The sequence below is a fragment of the Natator depressus genome, chromosome 4, assembly GCF_965152275.1.
Source record: "Natator depressus isolate rNatDep1 chromosome 4, rNatDep2.hap1, whole genome shotgun sequence".
Lineage (NCBI taxonomy): Eukaryota > Metazoa > Chordata > Testudines > Cheloniidae > Natator > Natator depressus.
Genome location: NC_134237.1, coordinates 115558223 through 115582014, shown reverse-complemented (window position 1 = coordinate 115582014; position 23792 = coordinate 115558223). Strand labels below are relative to the sequence as shown.

The window sequence follows — 23792 nt, the reverse complement described above, 5'->3', positions numbered from 1 at the left end:
AAAATGTCTTACTGGGGAGAAGGAAGGATTTATATTAATTTGAAACACCTTGGGATTAATTAGCTAACTTTAAACAAAACTCCTTTGAAATACAATAACTTTAATATTTTATAACTTGAAACTTTTATGATGCCTTACATCTGAGAATCTCAGAGCACTTCAAAAGCAATAATTGTGTCCTTGGATGATGATGATTGATTAAATCAGTGGATTAGGAATGTATTATTCCTGTTTTACAGACAGGTGAACATACATAGAGAGATTAAGGCCCAAATATTCAAGTGTCTGGTAATTTGAAATGCCTCAAGTGTTGGGTTCCTGACTTAAGATACCAAGCTCCTGATTTTGGAGGTGTTGAGCAGCTCCCACTGACTTCAATTGATTTTTTTGGCAGCTATGAAAATCAAGGCCTCCATATCTATTGTGCATCTGAAAACCTAGGCACCAAAAGTTAGTGGACAATTTTGAAAATTTGGACCCATGTGAATTGCTCAAAACCATAAAGGAAGACTCTGAGGCAGAAATTGGTCTAGAATTCAGATCTCTTGATTCCCTGTGCTTTAACCACAAGATCACTGTCTCACACACAATAGCCAGAATTACTACTAAACTTGGGTATTTTCTGAACGCATTCCTTGTTAGATGAAAAAAAACCTTCTCTGACATACTTTTATCCACTAGACGTTGGATCTTTTTTCCCCATTATCTGTACTGTGACATACACAGAGATTTTTTAGTCTCAAGTAAGGCAGAAATAGGAGAAAAGTAACCATCTGAGAACTGAATCCAAGTCAAGGTAATTGAACGATCCCATCCCACATGGTGTTGCAAAGAAGCAGACATAGGCTAATGCAGGCATGGGGAAGAACATAAATATGTTCAAGGTTCCAGACGTGGCTACAGTCAGGTACCATAATCACTGGTGGCAATAAATTCATCCAAAACATATTAAAGTTTTTGAGATGTCTCCTATGAGTCTCCCATTCTGCAATAGTTACTTTATGTTTTTATTATTTGTACTACACTAGCACTGGGAGGCCAGGGTTGTGCTAAACTAAAACACAGTCCCTTCCCAAGAAAGCCTATGGTTTAAATTTAATACAAGAGACCGCCATGGATGGGACAAAAAGACAGGGAGAGCACAGGGGACTGTCCTACACAGCAATAGAAACAGTAAAAGTTTCAAGGTTCTGCAATGATAGTAATGCACTTAAAAAGTTGTCACTTACCTTAAATACCAATACTTCAGCATTATACAGTGTTTTCCCAAGTATAGTGAATTGTGGGACTTACATGAAATTCCGAGGCAATGTTATCTAAGGCAAACTTATGTATATGACCACTGTAGCTAAGAAATCTGAATTTTGTTTTAAAGAAAACAAATATTTTAAATAAAATTAATATTTTTATGTGTTGAGTAATGTGCAAGCAATGACTGTTCTTTTTCTCTCTCCTCCTCTTCCCCCCACCCTGGATAATTTCCTTGCGTATTATGTCAATCGTGTGGCAGCCAAATAATTATATATTTTTGAAAACCCTAGAAAAGCTTATCAGGTTTTAGTTGATTTTATTACATTTGGTGTTTCATTATTTTCCAGGTCCATAATGAGCTGCTGCTTGAAAAGGAGCATCAGTTGCATTCTCGGGAGAATAAACTTGGAGAGTCCATTGCTGCTGTACAGTTCCAAAAGATTGATAAGAAGTCCAGAACATTGGAGATTTACACCGCTATCATAAGTGTACAAGCTTTGCTTCTGGAAGAATTGAGCACATCAAAAATACTGTCAGAATCAGAATGTACCCAGATTTTAGAGGCACATAGTCCTGTAAGTAACAAAGTGCTGAGAAGGGTAAACTGTTCATGGGCCAGATCATCAGCTTGTGTAGCTTCACTGACTGCAATCAAACTAGGCTGATTTATACCAGCTGAAAATTTGGCCCATTATTTATATCGTTTTGGCAGGGTGTGTGTGTGTGCATTTATATGAAAGCTTTATGTGAAAGAAATACAGATAGAAAGTTACAATACTGTTTAAACAGAAGATATGAATATTATAGCTAGAAAGATATTATTTATTATTTGTATTACAGTAGCACCAATAGGTCCCAATTGATATCACAGCCTCTCTTGATAAGATGAAGTAATATTTTTTAATGGGTAACTAACTAATATTTCATTCTCTTGATCAAACAGTAAAGGGCAGGGGAGTAACTTAGAGCGAAGACTGGTAAATAATTTTCATGACCAGCTTGCAAAGTTTGTCACATTTGTGGTAGTGAGAGCTATGTGATAAATTGCACAGTCATCTGATAAGCTTGAGTTATTGTGCACACAGAGTATATCCAGTCTATCTCTGGCGCTCTCTCTCGTTGTGCATGTGCACACAGTTTAAATAACAAAAACTTCAGAAAAAGTTTTTGCTTCCTTTTGTCAAATTTTTACAGATTTGGCAGTTTCAGAATCCTGTTGGGTTTTTTTAGTTCTATGCTATATAGTCATAGGGAAGTGTGGGTTTGTTTGTCTCCCATTTGTGACTATCAAAGTGGGAATTGGCAGAGCACTGAAGCAGAAGAAACAGAATGGGTTTTTAAAAGTTAAACCTTTTTGCTAGAGGGCATCATTAGACAGATATCACTGTGAAAACTCCAACTTAAAATTTAATACTGTCCTCTCCAGAGAGCCTTTCTTAAAGTGACAGTATGTTAGTTCTGAGTTTGTTTAATGAAACAGTGTATTAAAACTGTAATAGCTATGTACAGTGACAAGAGAAATAAGATCAATGCTGATAAAGCATTAAAAGTAATTTCATTTGGTTTACTGCCTGTTTTGAAATCTTTGCTGGGATACCTACAAAAAAGCCATTGTTGTGCTGAGACCACTGTCTGTCGTGCTGACCAATGATATTTCATTGTTTCCTTGTACTTCTCCATCTGTCTGTCTGTGTCCCTCTGTCTCTTATGTTATACTTATATCGTAAACTCTTTGGAGTAGGGGCCTCCTTTTTGTTCTGTGTTTGTACAGCGCCTAGCCCAATGGGGTCCTCATCCTTGACTGAGACGCCTAGGCACTGCAAAAATACAAATAATACAATAATTACAACAGCGTAACAGGATTCAGAGACACTACCCAGTTGCTAATACACAAAGGGTTAACTACAGCACTTGCACAAGTGTTCAGAGGAAGGGGTATAAATAGGGCTGCTGGAGACATAGGAGAGAGAGAGAGAGTAGGTAGGGTTTCTTATCCAGGCTGTGAGTGCTGGGTTGAGCCCTAGATTGGGGAAGTTTCTGGTTACTATTTGTTTGGTTACTATTTGTGCTTATGCTACCTGTTTTGCTTGGTTTATATAGATTGTCTCCTGCTGAATAAACTTCCCTGCCTGTCACTACATTTTTTAAGGTCTTAGAAACTTGTTAATTAAAAACCACTAACACTACATCAGATGACCGCTTGTAACTCTATTGATGTTACCATTCAGTAGAACAAATTAATGGTTAACTGTACGTTAACTTCATTAATCTCTCTACAAATAGCATGTTTTTATTTCCAGCACTAGCAGTTAGTCTGCATTTGTTATTTGTGTTATAGATGTGCATAGGGCCCCATTGTATTAAGTGCTGAACATAGATAGGGTGACCAGACAGCCTGTTTTTAAAGGGACAGTCCTTTATTTAAGCCCTCCTGCAAATGTTCTGACTTTTTCTTAAAAACAGGCAAATTGTCCCATATTTTCTGTCTCTCCACCTCCCTCCCCCACGCCCCCCCCACCCCCATCAGTACTGGCAGACCCTGCTGCTGGCCAGATCCCTGCTCACCAGCCTCCTGCCCACCAGTGGTGAGTGTGGCGGGGGGGAGGGGTCCAGTAGCTGACAATGAGGGTGGGTGTGCAAGGCTGGTGTCGGGGCGAAGATGTAGCGTGTGGGGCCGGTCGCTCCCCCCTGCTGGTCCGCCAGTGCAGCCCCCACTGTGTGCCAGATCTTGGCCAGCGCTGCATGTACCAAAGCCCTGCACAGCACTGGCATGGGGAAGCCTCTCCGCCCCCCAGCTAAGCTCTGGAATGGCGGGGGGAGGGTCAGGAAGCGATTTCCAGTGGGTTCAACCCCCCCCCCCCCCCCCACGAACCTGCAGGTTCCACAGCAGCCCCTGGGGCAGAGGCTTAACACCCTCTTCACACACGCACACCCCACCCTGGTTTCTGCCCCCAGGGAGCATGGAACTGTTCTGTCCCCTAGGCACCCTCCCCTGCTGAGTCACCTCTCTGGCTGGATTCGCTGAAGCCCCTGCAGTCAGGTTCCCTGGGCTCTGATGCACAATGCATCCTTAGGGCTTAAACCCTTCCTGCCCATGCTGTAGATGGAGGCAGGTGGGTTACGTCAGTGGCCAGCAGCAGCCTAGAAGTGTTAGCTGCCTTTCAACACTGTGCATGCGGGCAGGAAGAGACAAGCTGCTTCCAGCCACATGGAGGGCAGGGGGAAGGGGAGGGGGAGGGGGAGGGAGAAGAGATGAGTTCTGCAAAGACATGGGCCAGGTCATCCCTTCCGCACCTCCTCCTCCTCCCCTGCAGCTGCACCTCCTCCTCCCCTGCAGCTGAAAGCAGCTCCTGTCTCTTCCCTCCCGCACAGTGCCAAAAGGCTGCTGCTGGCCACATTCTGGTGTGAACCCTGGCAGAAATTTGGGGGGCGGGGGGGCATGTGACCCTGTGCGTCTTTCCATGTGTTGCCTTGGGAAGATATGGCGCCAGGTACCAGGAGAGACAGGTGTCCCGGGGACCCAAACGGGCATGGAGAGCGGAGAGTGCCGGGCAGGAAGGGTTGGGTCAATTGGTCACCCCCCATGTGTGAGAGAGGTATGCGGGAGTGTGTGTCACCTCTCCCCGAGTGAACCCTAAAGCCTTAAAGATAAGTAGGTAAATAAAAAGAATCCAGCTACACAGTATTTCTTTTTAACAGGGGCTTAGTCAACTTGATGTTAATTTGACTATTTGTACTGCATAGTTCTGATTGATTGCCGTTGAACTCGCTTGAATGCGAGTAATTTTACCAGGTGTCCAGTATTCAGCCTAGGGAAATATGGTCACCCTAAACATACACCTAGTTAGGGACAGTCCTTGCCCTTATGATCTTAGTCTTCACAGAGAAAGCATACAAAGGATGGGAGAAAGGAAATATTTATCTTCTCTACTTTACAGATCGGTAACAGAGGCACAGAGATCTTAAGTGACTTGGCCATGGTCAGAAAGGAAGTCTGTGGCAGAACTAGGAACTGAACCCCATCTCCTTAGTCCTAGTCTAATGGCTTAACCACACAGCTATCCTGATTTCATATTAATTATGCAGTTAAGACAAGGATTTTTTAAATGACACTATTAAGCTAGGTCTCCTAAATAATTTCTGGGAAGGGTTCTTGTTTGAGTGTAGAGATATTGTTTTGTTACTCTGATTTTGTTATGTTGAGTAGTGGTAAATATTTTCCAATTTGAAACCTATTTAGTATTAGTAGTAGATTCAGCATAAGTAAAAACTGTCTGCATGAATTTCTCACATTGTGTTTCAGTAATTTTACCCTGCTTATAAATGAGAGAGCTGTCTGACCTTTCAATCTTAGCCATATGGATATTATACATTCCAAGTGTCTCCTACATTGCAAGGTTTCAGACATATTGCCCTTTAGCACAGCAACGATTTACTGATATCTTTAAGCATTGTTCTGATGCTCATTGCATACTAGTCATGTTTAGCGAAGCCATCACAATGAACTGGAAAGTGTAGTGATCACAAGCGATTGGAAAGAATGAGAACAGAATAAAGTAATATTGCAAACCAATGATGCCATCTTTTTCTTGACTCCAAATGAAAATTGTTCTTCCAAGGTGAATTGTGAATTGTTCTTATCATTGTACATTTTCAAACTCTAGGAGATTGAAGAACTTGACAGAAAGTTGGAATATGAAATGTTACATAAGGAGACGGCTCAGCAGCAGCATCTATTGAACAGGCAGAGATGGACTTCAGACGGACTGGGATTTTCAGATGAAGTTGTGGAAATGAATGCAGAGAGACAGGTGTCTGCTCTGCTGTATCAGGCATTGAATAAGTGTAAGCAATTAGTAAATCTTCATCGGCAAAGGTAAGGCTTTTTGGTATTAAGTATGACAGCCTTTTTCTATATCTTAGTCATTGCAAGCAGTCTTCAGAGAATGTAACATACCATATCGAACCAGCAAGCTAAACATTCATTCTGTAAACACTTCAGGGCAAGGGTTTTCCTCTTCATGAAGAACAAAACACCCTTCTCTGCTGGGGAATTCTGGGCACCACTGCAATATACCCATTCAATAATAATAAATCTGTTGACTGTAAAAATGTATTTGAAATGCAGAGCCTTACCTTACAATCAGTCTCTCTGGGATCAACCAGTGGGCTAATGCTAATACCCCACATTATCAAGCAGGAGACCAGGGTTGGTTCCAGTTCAGTCAGGCTCAAGAAAACAGAATGAAAGCCATAGTCTCTGGGAAAATGTTTCCAATCAAATGCAAGCCACTTGAATTTCAATTCCACCACCACCCTGAATCCATTTTGCTGCACATTGAACATACTTTTCTGTTATGAGTGTTGCTTAGATAATCAAATTGTTCTAGTGAAAGAGGCCATTTTTAGTTACCACCATGAGCAAAACCACCATCTTTTAAAGTAAAGATGTTTCTGCAACAAAAATGTAAAAGTTTTTTTATATTTTTTATGTGGTAATAGCCATCTCGACAAAACTGTCACAAAGCAAACTGGGTGAGATTTTGCAAAATAAAATAATATCTGTATGAATCACAGAGACCTGCAGACACACACATGATTTAAGTTTCATGTCGCACTATGAGAGAGAGCTTTGCATTACTAAGTAGGTGTCACTTGGACTGATTTGTAAGGAGTGGCATTGACAGGCTTCAAAAGGAGTCCTGTCCTCTGACTTCTGGATCAAGAATTTCAGATTGGGTCCTTTGCAGCCTGGGGTATGTGAATCCCCAGAGCTATTTTAATTTTAAAGGGCCAGACCACAGTGGGCTCTAGAGGAATGTTTCTGTGTCTTGCTGCAGAAGACTGGGGAAAATAAGTAGGTAGGTAGGTCATTACTCTCCCTCCAGCCCCAGAAGTCCAAGCAAACCAGTCAGCAGGCCCTTTAAAGAAACAGTAAATAGAGCAATCTAACTTTAAAACTTGGTGGAGGCAAAAAGTGTCCAACCCAGTTCCAAATGACTTAGAAAGATTAAAAATTGTCTTTAGGCTTGCGTCTGAAAAAAGAAAATAATCCGTTATGAGTGAGCAACTCTTAGCCTGAGAAAACTCACAACCTGATAAGTAGTGTGTGTGAGCTTTGAAAAGGCCACAGAGGGAGAGGGGAATCAGCTATCTGCGTGTGTTGAAGATGTTTCAGATCTGAGTTTTGTAACTCATGCTCTGCACACTTGCTGAGCAGCAGGAGACTATTGCTCTTCATTTTTCTGACTCTGTTTTTTATTACACCACTCCAAGTCTCATTTCTTCTTCAGTTCCAGCATTAAAGTCTCCCAGAAGTAGAAGATTGTCTTCACTGGGTATAAATTTGATTGTCATCCAAATCAGAACAGATTGTCTTCTGTTTCCCCTGTGCTGCTCATAGTTGGTGTACAGGCTCTGATAAGAGTCTTAAAGATGTCACTTTCTTTGCTCTGTTCTGAAGATCTGCTGGAAAGGCAAAGTGTCAAACATTAACACCCTTGAAAGAGCGAAAACAACCAGCATTGAGGTAGTGATTATTAAAGCCCAGCTTAGATGAACAGGTAATGTTATCAGAGTAGGTGCTGATAGACTCCTGAAAAACATCTTCTGTAGTGAGCTGAAACTCAGAAACCACAGGAAGAGTTGTCAACATAAAAACTTTCAGTAGAATCTCAACTCATGCGGCATAAATATAGGGAACATAGAAGACACAGCCAAAGACGGACTTGAATGGAAAGAAACTATCGCTAAAGGTTGTAAATACTTTAAGACAGACGTGAAAACTGATAGAAAAATGGGCCAAGCTTCATGCCAAGTCTTCAGCAGGAGTCTACTCATTCCCATGCAACATTTGTTCGTTACCTTGCTCCTTGTAGATTGGAATATGCAGCCACAACAAAACACATGAGATGCCTTGGTGTCATCAGATATGTTGAACAGTAACACAGCAGGGTCTGGCTCTTGAAGAAAAGTGGAAGAATTGTGGTGTTCTTAGTTTGTTTAAAGAGGTGTGCGGTAAAGCTTTTAACAAAATCTACCAGTAAAATGTTTTCTGAATGGATGAATTTTGGACGTTGATTTCTTATCACATTAAATACTATGCCTGGGAAAATAATACTAATTTCATCTTTCCCTTCAGCTTACGAGAAGAGCAATGGAATGATGTTGTGCTTGAAGATCTTCTGGAGAATATAGAAATGGATACATTTTTGGCACTTTACAGCCAGGTAAGGGTGTATTTAACTGATTTCCCACTTTTTATCTCTGCTGTATCTGGAAATCAGTTAAGTGAACAAAAAGACTAATTTCTCTGAGATCATAATAGTAAACACTGTGCTCAATAGTAAATATTTTCCATTGTTTATCATGTCTGTATGCAATTTGCATTTCACTCAGTTTGGACAGTGAAAATTGTCTGGTGAGTTACTTGTGTATGGACAGTTTCACTTTCTGGTTTTCATGTGTTAGAACAATGCTGTTGTTTAGGTTTCTGATGCTGCTAGAGAATATTTATATTGAAAAATGTATATGTACACATATAGAGATGTGAATATTCTCCAACAGTATTATGAACATTAATAAACACCATGCTCTCTCTCTTTTTATATATATATATATATATATATATATACACGCACATGCTCACACACAGTCATTTAAGAAGAAATAAACAAGTGGCGACATCACAAAACCACATCTTCAGCTAACACTATTCATCACCCCTGTTGGCTGTCTGAGCTTAAATGGCATGGAAAAATGAACTATTGTCCCTCACTCAGAGGTTTTCCCTCCAGGCCATGACTGAGGCATCTGGGCAGTGCTATGAAATTTGGCAGTTTTACTACCTGTGTTGTTCTTAATCCACAGAAAAGACAGCCTCCAGGGCTCTCACTCCGTAATCTTTCACATACACAACAGATTATTTAAACCAATTTAAAAAAAAACCAATGGGCTCCTGAAAGTAAAAAGTTTAACAAAATAGCTGTATTTTTAGGAGCCCGGACTTTGGCAATGTCCCTTTAACTATTATCTCTTTAGAGTTAAAGAAACAAATTTCATAATCCACGTTCAAATACGTAAAGTCTCAGCCATATTATCTCCCTTCCAAATTTTTCCTCCAAGAAAGACTTGCTGTCTTTTTACTTACAGTTCTTTGGGACTTAAGTCACTTATTCACCACCATGATGCAGGTTATATTGTCCACTTCATCTGTGAATTAACAGAATAGTATATCAACTGTTGATTACTTAGCAAAGGATAAACATTGTTATGATGATGACAACATACCAGATAACCTGTCTGTTTTTTTTTACTAAGTTGTTTTGTGTGTCTTTGACTATGTCTACACTACAGACCCAACAAGCGGCGATAGCTATGTTGGCCGGAGATGCTCTCCCACCGACATAGCACTGTCCACACCGATGCTTTTGGTGGTGAAACTTATGTCGGTCAGGCTCGTGTGTTTTGCACACCCCTGACCAACAAATGTTTTACCAATAAAAGTGCTGGTGTAGACAAAGTCTTAGTGTGTTTTAAAGCTCATTATTCTGCTGTATGTTTGTGCTCATTGCATATGAAAATGTTTTCTCGAAGTTGTCATGACCAGCATTATCAACCTACTTGTTTTAAATTCAGACGTTTTCATTCCCTTTGCTGTGTTTGATTTTCTTCTTTGCTTTTCTGTCTCTAAAACATTTTATCATACCATCTCCACAGCACGCTGGCTTTGACAGTTTGACATACGGAAAGCAGACGTGGCTGCCAGTAATCACTGAATTCTATTTTGTCAATAAATTCCCTCCCATTATATTTCCATCTCCACAGCACACGTCATACACATTGTAAGGAGAGTGATCACTTTAGATAAGCTATTACCAGCAGGAGAGTGGGGTGGGGGGAGGTATTTTTTCATGCTTTGTGTGTATAAAAAGATCTTCTACACTTTCCACAGTATGCATCCGATGAAGTGAGCTGTAGCTCACGAAAGCTTATGCTCAAATAAATTGGTTAGTCTCTAAGGTTCCACAAGTACTCCTTTTCTTTTTGCGAATACAGACTAACATGGCTGTTACTCTGAAAACAGCACACAGAGTTCACAACATTTTGTCAGGACTCTATTTGTGCAAGTGATAGGAATAAAAGCTTGCAGCCAGAGAAAAAAATTTTGTAGATTTTGCACACTTTTGTAGATTATTTCCCACAACATTATAAATATTCATGAGATGGTAACTTTTAAGCTTAGTTCTAAATTTGTAAAACTGTAAATTCTGTACATGCGCATAACCTTTTTTTGTAATTTGCACAATACTCATAAGAGACTTTCCAACTTTATTTTTAATAATTTATTTATTCATGGAACAAAATTCTTTTAACAACAACAAGAAGCTACATTTTAAGGAACAGCTAAACTTGCATCATCCTTTGGGTGGTTTGTTCAAGTGAGGCCCTTTCTGCTAATCCCTGGTGACAGTATGCTTGGTAATTAAAGATTGCAGGGTACTTTTCCAAGAGAGAAGGAGATAATCTTTTGTCCTGTTCAACTTCCCCTTTCTTAATAAAAATGATTAGGGGAATGGAACACATGACTTATGAGGAGAGGCTGAGGGAACTGGGGTTGTTTAGTCTGTGGAAGAGAAAGAGGGGGGATTTGATAGCTGCTTTCAACTACCTGAAAGGGGGTTCCAAAGAGGATGGATCTAGACTGTTCTCAGTGGTGCAGATGACAGAACGAGGAGTAATGGTCTCAAGTTGCAGTGGGGGAGGTTTAGGTTGGATATTAGGAAAATCTTTTTCACTAGGAGGGTGGTGAAACACTGGAATGGGTTACCTAGGGAGGTGGCGGAATCTCCTTCCTTAGAAGTTTTTAAGGTCAGGCTTGACTTGACAAAGCCCTGGCTGGGATGATTTAGTTGGGGATTGGTCCTGCTTTGAGCAGGGGGTTGGACTAGATGACATCCTGAGGTCCCTTCCAACCTTGATATTCTATGATTCCTCCCAGCACCTTCTTTGTCCTCACCACAGGACCTTCCTCCTGATGTCTGTTAATGCTTGTAATCCTCAGTCCTCCAGCAGCACGTCCTCTCACTCCCAGCTCCTTATGCGCACACCTCACTAACTGGAGTGACAGCCTTTTTTAAACCAGGTGTCCTGATTAGCCTTAATTAATTCTAGCAGCTTCCCAATTGGCTACAGGTGTCCTAATTAGTCTGCTGCTTAATTAATTCTATAAAGTTCCTGAGTGTTCTGGAATAGTCCCTGTTATCTTACCCAGGGAAAAGGGACCTGCTTAACCTGGAACTAATGTATCTACCTTCGACCACTCTCTTGTAGCCATCTGGCCTGACCCTGTCACAATATTTATTCTGCACCATATGGTGTTGCTGCAAACACAGTGCAGACTTTAAACAGCATAGGTCCACTGTTCCACTATTAGCACTCCCAATATCTTCTCTTGGTTGAATTACAAGCATTTAAATATGCTATTGTCTGATAAACAGACTAATTAGGAGAATAGTTTAGAGCTTCAAATTTACCATCATATAGTTTATTTAGCAATTAAGTGGTCTGGGGAATCCACTCAGCATTTGTGGATCAAGAACACTAAAACCAGAGGATGAATAGTACAATAGGGTCTCAGTCTTGGTGTTAGCTTGCCATGTTACTGAGCATACATGGGTAAGCATAGTTAGAGGGTGCACAAGACAAGCCAGCTCCTCAATTCCATAGCTCATTTACAGAAGAGTTCTATCCTGAAATGTTCCCTGTTATAGGGAATGCTTTAGGATGTTTGGAGAGGTTGTTCCTTTGTTGCTGTTATCTGGAAGGATCAGAGTTTGGATAAACACTATCTCCACTACAGCTCCAGGCATCTATATCACTGATAGTGTGTGTTTATCCAGATTCTGTGGCATTTAAAGAGCCAGCGGTTGGTGCATTCACCTAATGCATGATGAAAGGTGGAAAAACAACCCCCTAACAATAGCTGAGTACTACCATTGCTGATTCTCATTCGTTTCAATGGGAACCTTTTCCCCAAATCGATTTTGTCCTTGTGTTAGTTTTTAAAGGAGTTTTCCACGTTTTCTTTCCATGAAAGGTGGTGTCTTTCTTTTGGGGTCTATATGAACTGGAAAGGAGGTCCAAAAGCAAATAAAGACATTTCATAACCCTAGTGACCACTGGAATTAGGAGTCCTGTAGTTTAGCAGTAACTAATTCGCTGATTGAATGGAGGGGGAGAGAATATGGCTCTTCTCTGCTAGTTACCACAGAAGGATGATAGGAAGTTTTGGAGCTCTCTGATACTCTTTGTGATGCTGCTCCAGCAATCTCGCATCACCAGAAAGTAGATGGACAGTGCAGCCAGCTAGAAGGTATTGCCTTCCTGTACAGGCGAGTCTCATCTTACACTGGAGTTACGTTCTGCAGTCAGCGAAAATCATGTATAGTCAAAATTACATTGAGTGTAATGGCGGGCGGAATCGCCCGCACTACAGGTACAGTATTTAAATTGTAGTTTTTTCTTTTTTTCTTTTTCTTTTTTTCCGACTGTGCAAAGCTGAATTCACGCATGTTAAACTGTAATGAGTTTTGCTGCGTTTCTAACAAGTGGCACAGATGCATTATAAAGCAACTTGGAAAGAACATAGTATGAATTTTTCTAAGTGGAAGTTTCAAAGCATGGTTCAGCAGATGGATAATCTTACTTGTATGTATCTTGTGGTTTCCTCAAACTTAGCACTCTAGCAAGTGAACAAAGTGACCCTGGATATTTACCAGTTTAGTAAGACAAAGACATTTGTGATCAGAGAGAATTTACACCACTTTATTATAATTGAAAATCAGCTATTCTATACAGCATGTGCTTGGAGAATTGAGCTTTAATTTGGTTATATAAAACATAAGCAAGGAGCTGTCCTTTGCTTTGAGCATGCTTGCGTTATTCAGCTTCCACAATAAATGTACAGATACAGCCTTACAGATGTAGTACACAACTAAAATAAAATCCTACTACACAACAGCTATAATAGTAAAAACCCACCAACGCTCTGCCTGCCAACTTGCCATATGCCTGAGAAGAAAGATGAGCCTTGTAGCATGAATAGTCTATTAATAAAACATATAGTATGGCATGTTCCTAGTCTTTGTGTGTTTAATCCTGTGTTACAAAAAGCAAAGCAATAGTGTTGGAAACCATATAAAATCTATGATTTACAATGCATAGAATATAGATTAGAATGGCAAGTTTTAGGCAGCCGTAATTATAGGAGTTGCTACCTCTGCCAGTCATCCATTTTCCTCTTAATGTTAAATGGAATTTTCCCCATTGGGCAAATATTCAGCACTGCCATAAGTGGACAGATCTCCCGCTAAACTTAATGGGCACTCCAGGTGCTCAGCAGCTCTGAAAAAGCAGGCCACTTATTCAGATGCCTAACTTAGACTGCTATGTTTCAATGGTTTGGCTCTAGTGTTCCTATTTAGGAAGATTTCCCATTTAAGTCAATGAAAGGTTTGTTTGAGCACAGGATCTTTTGCTGCCCATAGAGAGGTTAGTTTTGAGTAAGCACACAGTTATACTCCCAAGTACTCTAGTTGTTGTTTGTAGATACAACAGATGATACAGGAAGACATTCGTGTGAAAAGGGCAAAGCAAATGTGAAATCACGGCATGGACAGAGCTCATTGATTTTGCATTAGTTGTTTCAACATGTGTTACTCAGTCCAAATCAATGTGATGTCTGTACAGTAGTTCTGCTGTTTTAAATTACAATTTTACATTATTGGTTGTTTTGACTGAATTCAAGAAACACAAACTCCGATGCTGCTGATGCAAGAAACCTCTGGTGTTGTCTGATACAGTTGTTCCCTTGGAGCTACTGTATAGTACTCATATAGCATTGAATTCACCCCATCTTCGAAGGCCAGAGGACTTTATGTAGCCTATCACAGCCTTTGAGTGGTGCATAGAGCATTGAGTATGTCCTATCAACTGCAGTGAATTTATTTCAAAATATTGCAGTTTTCAACCAAACTTTGCAAGAGTCAGCCTTCTTCTACAGCATGGGGCACGGGTCACTTGCAGGTTTAAACTAGTGTAAATGGTGGATTCTCTGCAACTTGAAGTCTTTAAATCAAGATTTTAGGACTTCAGTAACTGAGCCAGAGGTAATAAGTCTATTGCAGGAGTGGGTGAGCACGGTGGGTGAGCAATGTGCAGGAGGTCAGACTAGATGATCACGATGGTCCCTTCTGCGTAGGGTTGCCAACTTTCTAATTGCACAAAACCGAACGCCCTTGCCCCACCCCTTCTCCGAGGCCCCACCCCACTCACTCCATCCCCACTCCCTCCGTCATTTGCTCTCCCCCACCCTCACTCGCTCGCTCATTTTCACCGGGATGGGGAGGGTCCCTTTTCGACCAGCGTGTTCCAGTTGAAAACCAGATACCTGGCAACGCTAAATAAGACCCCCACTTGGGCTTTCTGCAGGGATTTAACTCTGGACCTCTCCATCTAACCGTCCATTAGTTCTAACCTCTTTATGTGGTCCAGCCACTCAAAGGGGACTCTAACCAAATGGCTGCCACCCACGCCCTGCTTCTTGACCAGGGGTTCCTCTTCAGTGTGCCCACCCCTGCTTTCCCCTTCTTTGGGGTTCCTTAAATCCCACACCGTCTTTCTCAATCAATCACAGAGTTTCCTGGGGTCTGGTTTCTTTATTTACAAAGTTCCCCCCAAAAAACAAACACAAAACAAATCTTCCACGCTACCTCCTCTCTGAGGTGCTGTCTGAGCAGCCAACTCTATTCTTCAGGGACCACTGCAGGAAATCATCAGCTACAGCCCTCCTCCTAACTCTGCCTTCATGAACAGCCTCAGACCCTTTATAGCCCAGGTGCAGCCCTGCCCCCTTAATTGACTCAGCTGGGAGTACCTGCTCTGGCCCAGGGCAGCTGAACCTAATTTAATCACAGGGGCCAGCTACGTTGTAACAGGGACAGAGATCTACACTAATGTGGGTTACAGCTGCATGCTGGCATGGGTCAGCAGATCTGCAGCCACCAGAGAGAGAACCCAGTAAGGTGGAAACTGGGTGCCCCAGTCTGGCCCCTATCTAAACATCAGAGTGTCTGGTTTACAGGCCCACTGTGATATGGAGGGGAATCTAGCCTGGTATCCACTGTGGCATCTGAACACCTATCAGGATATATGAACAGTAAGTATAGTCCTCAAATCAAGGCCTTTGTGCTCCCTGACCAGCAATACCAGCTTAGCACACCCACCCTACTTCCCTCTCGCACATTCATTGTTCCCAGTTAGTTGAAAGGTGGCTGGGGGCATCTGTGTGGGTGCTGTACGCAACCAGAAAACAGACACACATCAACACTTTTGTGTTCAGGCATATACTGTGTGCACCTGTTTAGTGGGTGTCACTCTCCTTGTATTTTGACAGAATTTTGACACTTTGCACTTGACAGAAATCATACCGTTACTGAATACTGCTATATTAGAATACCAGCACATATTTTTCTTCAATCCAAATGATTCTTGATACAGAAAGTTAGGGGTCAGAGAGTGTGAAAAAAGTCTACATCCAAGAACATTTAAGAGTAAACTGCTGAAGGTGAAAACCAAGAACTCAGTCATAATTCTTTTGGCATCTATGTATATATACATTATTGAATTAAATGACTTACTGAAGGCCCTCTCACTTTTAGGAAAAGGGTCTGGTGGTTCATAGGCTGAAATAAGAATTTTATTCCTACCTTAATCCTCAGTGGTTCTTGCAAGATTTCATAAGAGCCAACGGTGTTCAAAACCATCACATAAAGTTCAGGATAGATTTTTTTTTTTTCTGCTGCCCATCATCATATCTGAGCACCTTCTGTGTAAAACTGATAGTATTAGTGAAGTCCCTGGCTCTGCTCCCTTTTCAGGGTAAAATTTCTGCTTGGGGTAGGATTATGTTTTAGTCTGGTTCATTGATTATTAGTTTAATTTTGTTTGCGTCTTTGATTTTGGGTTGAGGGTTGTGCGTGTTTGTTTTTTAATAGAGGTAGAAGGGGAGTAAATGTGGAGTGTTGTCCTTATGATAGAAAGGCTTACTCTGCAAAACCTTCCCTTTTCTGCGAATCCTAACAATAGTCAAACTCTGGATTTGCCTGATCTCTTCTGCAAATTCATTCTATACTGCTGTATAAAATTCCTGTTACAGAGAAGAGTGAGACTTCTAACAGCAGCTGTAACATTTTGAATCCTCTCAGGACAAAGAAATTGATTTTGGCTGTTTTCCTGTTCTGTATTCACTTGTTCCTGGCGGTTTCTTGTGCCTGTGACCTGGCTTTGGTACTAATCTCCCGCATCTGCTACACACAGGCTGGTAAACAGTGCAAAAGTGGTGCTGGCTTTCTAAGGACTCCGGGGGATTATCACAGGAGTGCTTGTGCTAGCAGTGGGTGGTTTAGAACAGATATAACTGATGGGAGCTGGCCCAGTGTTCCTATGGCCCATCTACTGGGAGCAGATAGAGGAGCTGAATAGGATAGAGAGAGGGAATGGCAGTTAATAATTGTTAGAACGGCACATTATTGCTACATTTACGCAGTGGGACATTTCCTGAACACATGGTATTGCCCTTCCCCCATCCTCACTAACTCCTCTCATATTGTCCAATGTAGCATCCTTTGTGGTGGTCATTTAATTTGTTGTTTTCATCTAGCCCCAGGTTTTCAAAGTGCTATAGATTTTTGTACTGAAATACACAGGATCACTGTCGAAATTGTCAGGTGGATGCTGGAGTTTTCACAACTGGACCGGACATACAAAGGGCTCTTGGCACCCGAAAAGGAGTGGGAAGTGGAGTGAGTTTGTTTGCAGTATCCAAGAGATGACTGAGTATTTCTGATTTTTTTTTCCGCTTTAGACAGGAGCAGAGATGATTTTAAATTTTGAGGGAATGGAGGTTTGAATTCCCATCACAAGAAGCCCTTGGCAGCAGGGCCACCCGGGGGGGGGCAAGTGGGGCAATTTGCCCTGGGCCCCGCAGGGGCCCCCACGAGAGTATAGTATTCTGTAGTATTGCAACTTTTTTAATGGAAGGGCCAGTGGCATAGCTAGGTGGAGCGAACAGGGGGAGCGATCACAAAAGCGCTTTTACTGACAGGGCGGCGCTCTGGGTCTTGGGCGGCACTTCGGCAGCGGGTCCTTCAGTGCCGCCGAACACACCCAGAGCGAGTGAAGGACCCACCGCCGAAGACCCGGAGCGCCACCGGGTGAGTAAAACTTAAAAAGGCGCTTAATTAAAGGGCCCCCAAAATTGCTTTGCCCCATGCCCCCTGAATCCTCTGGGCAGCCCTGCTTGGCAGTAGCCACATGCTCTTGTTGGCAGCCTGTGCCAACGTCTGCCCTTCACCCGGAAACAGTGGATAAGCACACAAGCTCGATGCTTCTGCTGAAATGAAAAGCAGTGAAATATTTAACATTGAAATTGTCATCATTAGGCTTCAGAGTTAGTAGCCCCTTTGAGATGAATGGCCGTCATTCACACTTCTCTCCTAGCAATTGCTCCATGCTGTCTGCCGATTGAGGAATATGCATAGTTGTGCATTCCATTCCCATTTTGAAGGTTTTCTTTTCCACAATAAGGGCTAGAGACTTAATTTTTTTTAAATGAAGGCTTAGACTCTAGAGCAGGGGTGGCCACCTGAGCCTGAGAAGGAGCCAGAATTTACCAATCCGTACATTGCCAAAGAGCCACAGTAATATGTCAACAGCCCCCATCCACTCCCCGCCCTTCTGTACCTCCCGCCTGCTGGCAGCCCCCACCAATCAGCACATACTCCCTCCTCCCACCACAGTCAGCTGTTTCACATGCGCAGGAGGCTATGGGGGAGAAGGGAGAGGAGCGAGGGCATGCAAGTCTCAGAGGAAGGGGCCTTGGGAGAAGGGGTGGAGTGGGGACAGGGCTTGGGGCAGAGCAGGGGGTCGAGCAGTGAGCACCCCCCAGCACATTGGAAAGTTAGCATCTATAGCTCCAGCCCCGGAATCAGTGCCTAGGTAAGGAGCTGCATATTAACCTCTGAAGAGCTACATGTAGCTCTGGAGCCACGGGTTGGCCCCCCCCTGCTCTAGAGCACAGTTACATGGTAATTTCCAAACAATGGGGCATTGCACAACCATTTATGTGGCTGCATAATGACTTAATGCACAGAGTCAGGCTGTCTATAATCCTGCAGTCCCAGTGTCCAGAAGTGAAAGATCTTCATGCACACACTGGTCCATGGTGGAAGTGATGAAGCAAATGATAATAGCACTAGTTTCTAAAGCCATTGACTTTAAAATGATTTTCATTGAATTGTTTTTCCTCCAAAGTGGTAAATTTTGTAAAGTTTCAAATTAAAAGTTACTGATCATTTATTTTGTTGTAGTGTTGTGTGATGGGGAGGTCTGCCCCTTAAGGATAGTAGAGTCTAGTGGTCAGTCCACCCTGCCATGTGGCATGGCTCTTTAAGGATCCAATAGAGAGATATAGAGACATAAGGGGGATAGAGCTAGAGGGAAAGTGTCTCTGGGAATGAATAGTGTTTGGAGAAGAGATCCTGTAACTTTAGGCCCCAGGGCCAGGAGCCTTGCAGAGAGGGTGGGGCAAGGCTCCCTTCTCACCCAGCCAATAGAAAAATGAGCTGGGAGAAGGGACTGGTATAAATGCTGCCTCTTCCCTCAGAAGCCAGGTAGATGCCTGTAGATACTGCAGGGGGTGAAGAGTTTCCTGCAGGACCCTGAGTTAACAGGGAGAAGACAGCAGCAGGGGTCGGTCTGCCTGCTGAACCCTCCCAGCCTGAGGCTAGGATGGATTGGGGAAAACGGGTCAGGAGGAGAAGCTGCATAAGACCCTACTACTGTCCTGAAGCCTAAATCCAGCTTCAAGGAGGAGATCCAGGAGGTTCTTGTATTAAGGAGAGGGAGAGGGACAGGGTTTTTGTGTGACGTACAACCCAGCCCTGGGAGGAGGGGTGGGTCTGCTGAACGGTGGAGGAAACTGAATAGGACTTTTACATGGTCCCAGAGAGGGCATGAACTAGAGGCTAAACGAGTGAGTTACTGCTGAGGAATAAACCTGACTCTGTTAAGGGGTATATGTTAGAATGGTAAATAAACCAGACCCTGCAAAGAGGGGTTGAACTAACGTGGTCTGGGTAATTGTTTGAAAAGATCCAGAGGGTGCTGAGTACAATGTACCGGCAGGGCATAACAGGCCGTAATAGCACATGCCGGAGAGGCACGCCCTCATGGTATGCCAAACGTGTCTGAACTTTTATCATTGATTCCTCTAGGAGCTCCAATTGGCAGCTTATTTAACCAAACTGACAATGGTACCGGTGGGGATGTTGCACAGACTGCTGAACTTACTGCTGCCTTCGAGTTCACAGACTGAGCTTCTTTCTGTTCTGGATTCAATCAGTGACAAATATTCAGACAGTGTTATTGAAAGTGACATCAACGGGGAGGAAGCTGACAGCTGTAGAAAGAGGTAAGTGTGCGTCGGTTTATAGCTGAAAATTCCAGCTGGAGGTTATTACTTTGAGGGAATATATATCCATTGGACCGACAGGAGCAGCAGTCAAGCAAATGAATGGGTTTTCCTGCTGAAATGTTATTCCTGGGGGGGACTAAATCATTTTAACTAGATCACTTTTTCATAGTTATAAATATCTTAACTACAATCTGACTTTAACAGAGGAAAAATGTGATCTGTATAGTTCATAGATGTAACAAGTCATTCTTTGCTTTTAGATATTCTTCCTCCATTTTCTTATTTGCTACATTTTCTTTTGATGTATTTTATTGGTTTTAATTTGCATTTGCTTATCTATACACTTTTCTTTTCACCATTTATTTTAGTAATATTTATACTAAGTATAGCAGGCTTCAATTGTTGTAAACTGTTGCTGTGACACACTGAGGTAGGCAGTATATGGAGTAAAAAGATCTGTAAATTACAGTCAAACCTCCGAGTTACGGACACCTCGGGAATGGAGGTTGTTCGTAACTCTGAACAAGACGTTATGGGATGCTCCTCAGGGTAGACTGCTCGGAGCTGGGGCTCATAGCTCTGCAGTGGCTGCCTGGCGAGTGAGGGTGGGGACAGACAGCTGGTTCTAGCCCCCTGTCTGCAAGGGTGATGAGTGAGGCATCCTGGGGCACTGCAGTGTCAGTGAGCGCGCAGTGCAGGCTGTGGCCCTTTAAAACTGAGCTACTTCTCCAGAGAACAGGATGCAGGCAGGAGCTCGGCTCCGGCTCCAGGCCAGCTTTCAGTAGCAGCTTGGGAAGTTTCTTTCCCAGGCTCTGTGCTTGCAAGCTTGTCCCCCCTCCCAGCCTGGCAGGAAGAGGGGAAAACAGCATTCACTACCTCCTACCTGTAACAGGCTGTGGGGAGTTGGGGGTGGGAGTAGGGACAGGCAGCCCAGATGTGCCAACCTTTAAGATGCAAATACAGGCACGGTACAGTATTTGCTGGCTTGTTTGTTTTGGGTTTTTTTGTCTCTGCTGCTGCCTGGTAGCTTACTTCTGGTTCCCCATGGTGTCCAGTTGACCAGTCAGTCCATAACTCTGGTGTTTGTATCTTGTAGTCCTTTCTAAAGTTTTTCGTTTATTTTAAATATATTTGACCTTATGTGTAACAAGAAATAAAATGTAAACTAAGCAATAAATTGCAGTTTGACGCTCACAATTCTAAGAAAGCACTATACACAGAAGCTCGAATCTGAACCTTTACAAATATATAGGTATGTGTGGCTTTAGATCCAGACAGGGCCTTAAGATTCTGGTGTTCTGTGTTTGAACAAAAATCAGGGGCTAACATTTCCAGTTCAGTTGCAGAGATGACAACTCGCAAGAACAGCTGTGCTTACAAAATTTCAGCCCAGGATGACACCGATCTTAGGAGAGGAGCTAACCTAGCTAGATTTCCACTGTTTTGGCCAGTAAAAATCTTACATAATCAACTGTCTCATAAGATCACTGTCACTTTGGTCCAAACAATTAATGAGGCTTCAGTATCATCATATACAAACCCAGCTTTAGCAATCAGTTCCCCTTTTAAGTCCTTGCAAGAAACACCATAGATCCATCCCTGGCCAGCCTTTCATCAGCTTGGACAGAACAAAGTGTGTGGTTCTCCCTGAATCCTAGAGGGTAATATAAACACGCTACATAGTGGGCAGCGCTGTCTTAGGTTTTGCAGAAATCTTTAAAATGTTCACAGAGCAAACTCAATAACCAACTGTTAATTGCTCATAACTTTTCTATTTTAGGCCCCAGTCTCCAAAGAAATCCATGTAGACAAATTCTTGTGTCCCACCTGAGTCCCATTCAGGCAAGTGGGACTTCATGCTTATGCAGATGCTTTTGCAATATAGGGATCTTAAGTTTTTCTTCAAGTGCTTGCTCATGTCGATTCCATTCTAGGTGCGTGCACGCTCACGTGCACAGTCGTTGGATATTTTTAGCAGTATCTGTAGGGTCGGCTGCGAGGCCCCCTTGAGTGCTGCGCTCATTCACTGGTATATTAAGCGCCACCGACCCTACGCCCTCTCAGTTCCTTCTTACAGCCCGTGACTGGCAGTGCAAGAGCGTTAGCGGTTCTATACAACCCATTGTCTGTTTTCTTTGTTTACAGTTTGTAGGTACTTAGTTAGCCATTAAGTTAACTGTTAGGTTAGTTCAGCAATTAGAGTCCTGGCTGGGACTTCGCCCTGGGGTGGGGCATGCCCCGTTCTCCAGCTTCAAACCATACTCATCATGCAACAGGCCGATGCCTATTAGTGATGCCCGCAACAGCTGTGTAAAGTGCTTGGGGGAATCCCATAGGAAGGACAAGTGCAGAATCTGTAAGAACTTTCACCCTACAACCCAAAAGGAGTGGGGTATCGGCTTGAGGGCCCTCCTCATGGAGGCTGCTCTTCATCCTGCGTTGGAGCCATCCCACTTGGACCCTGCGCCTAGCACCTTGGCATCGGTGTGGAGTGCTCTGCCCAGCACCATTTTCCCTCGCTGGTGCCTAAGAAGCTGCAAAAGAAGAAGAGCCCTGGAGCTTCACAGGAGTACCACTTCATAGGGGTACCTCTGCAGTCAGACTCCCTAGGCCCCTAGCCTGGCCAGGTATCCCACTCCCAGGAGCGGCAGGGGACCCTGGCTTCTCCTGGGGCCCTTGTTGCCCAAAGTGGCCTCGGTGGCGAAAGATCGAGCAGGCCAGCCAGCACCGCAGATGCCACACCAGGCGCCAGATTCGGCTAAGACCCCAACACTTAAGGGCAAGCCGGTCATGGAACTGCCCCATAGGGCAGCGGAGCATCCTTGGTCTCCAGACCGCAGGCGTGGAACCCCATCTCCACGGCCTAGGACCCCGGCCCCGCACACTCGGTCTCCGGTCAGTAGGCTCAGGTTCCCGATGGCGCGCTCTCCCTCTGCGAGGCATGGGACACTGGAGTCAAGGCACCAGTCCCCGTACCTCTGGTACCAGTGAGCTTCCAGCCTGAGATCACCGCGGCGCAGGTCATCATCATGGTCTCCCAGACATTGGTGCCCAACAGAGCGGGAGTGCTCCCATTCACGGCACTGGTCTCCACCTCTCTGTTTCCTCTCATCGGGCAGGGACCAATCCTCGCCTTGCTGGTCGCCAACCAGGGTCATTTCGCAGACTCAGGCCTCGACGACTCTGCCCTGGTCACCGGAAGGGCAATGGTCCAAGTCGGACTGGGAGTTTAGCCCCTTGCCGAGGAGCGGTGATTCGCCCCCAACCCGCGAAGCCGGCATAGCGCCTGCAGTGGTGGAATGGCCTTAGGGACAGTGGCTCAATAGCCACACTGGAACCAGTGGGGCGTGCCCATGATGCCGACCCCGTATTCCCACCGTTCTTCCCTTGCCGCCTCAGACAAAGCGCCTGCGGCACTGCCGTCACCAGACTCAGAACACAGGGGGAGGGATTGCTCAGTGGTTTGAGCATTGGCCTGCTAAACCCAGGGTTGTGAGTTCAATCCTTGAGGGGGCCATTTAGGGATCTGGGGCAAAAATTGGGGATCAGTCCTGCTTTGAGCAGGGGGTTGGACTAGATGACTTCCTGAGGTCCCTTCCAACCCTGATATTCTATGATTCTATGATTCTACTGAATGTAACGCAGGGTCAGCACAGCAGGTTACAATGCCTAAGGAGACTGAAGGGGAACCCGTCCCTCCCCTGGCAGTTCAATCATCATAGTTGTCTCCAGACGAAGTGGTGGTGTGCCCCCAACGACTTCAAGGAGCAACAGGCGCTCCATAAAAGAGTTGCTACCAATATGAACTTAAAAATTGAGGAGTTGGCAGAGGAGTCTGACGACCTCTTTAATGTTATATCCTCTACCACCCCAGCCTGGGTTACGCTGCCCATCCACCCAGGGGTCCTTAAGATAGCCAAATTGCTATGGCAGACCCCCCCTCTTCCATTCCGCCTACCTCTAAGAAGGCGGAAAACAAGTATTACATCCCTGCAAAAGGGTTCCA

The 23792-nt window shown here is 43.7% G+C and overlaps 1 protein-coding gene across 5 annotated transcripts in view; it reads left to right on the top strand.

Annotated features, from left to right (window-relative positions):
- EVC2 (EvC ciliary complex subunit 2) overlaps positions 1-23792 on the top strand; it is a 162310-nt gene that overhangs the window by 130995 nt on the left and 7523 nt on the right. For all 5 annotated transcript variants that reach the window (XM_074951693.1, XM_074951692.1, XM_074951691.1 and 2 more), the window contains 4 exons: positions 1599-1826; positions 5916-6127; positions 8393-8480; positions 19587-19783. In XM_074951693.1, coding sequence (XP_074807794.1) covers positions 1599-1826; positions 5916-6127; positions 8393-8480; positions 19587-19783 — 725 coding nt within the window. The remainder of the gene's footprint in view (positions 1-1598; positions 1827-5915; positions 6128-8392; positions 8481-19586; positions 19784-23792) is intronic.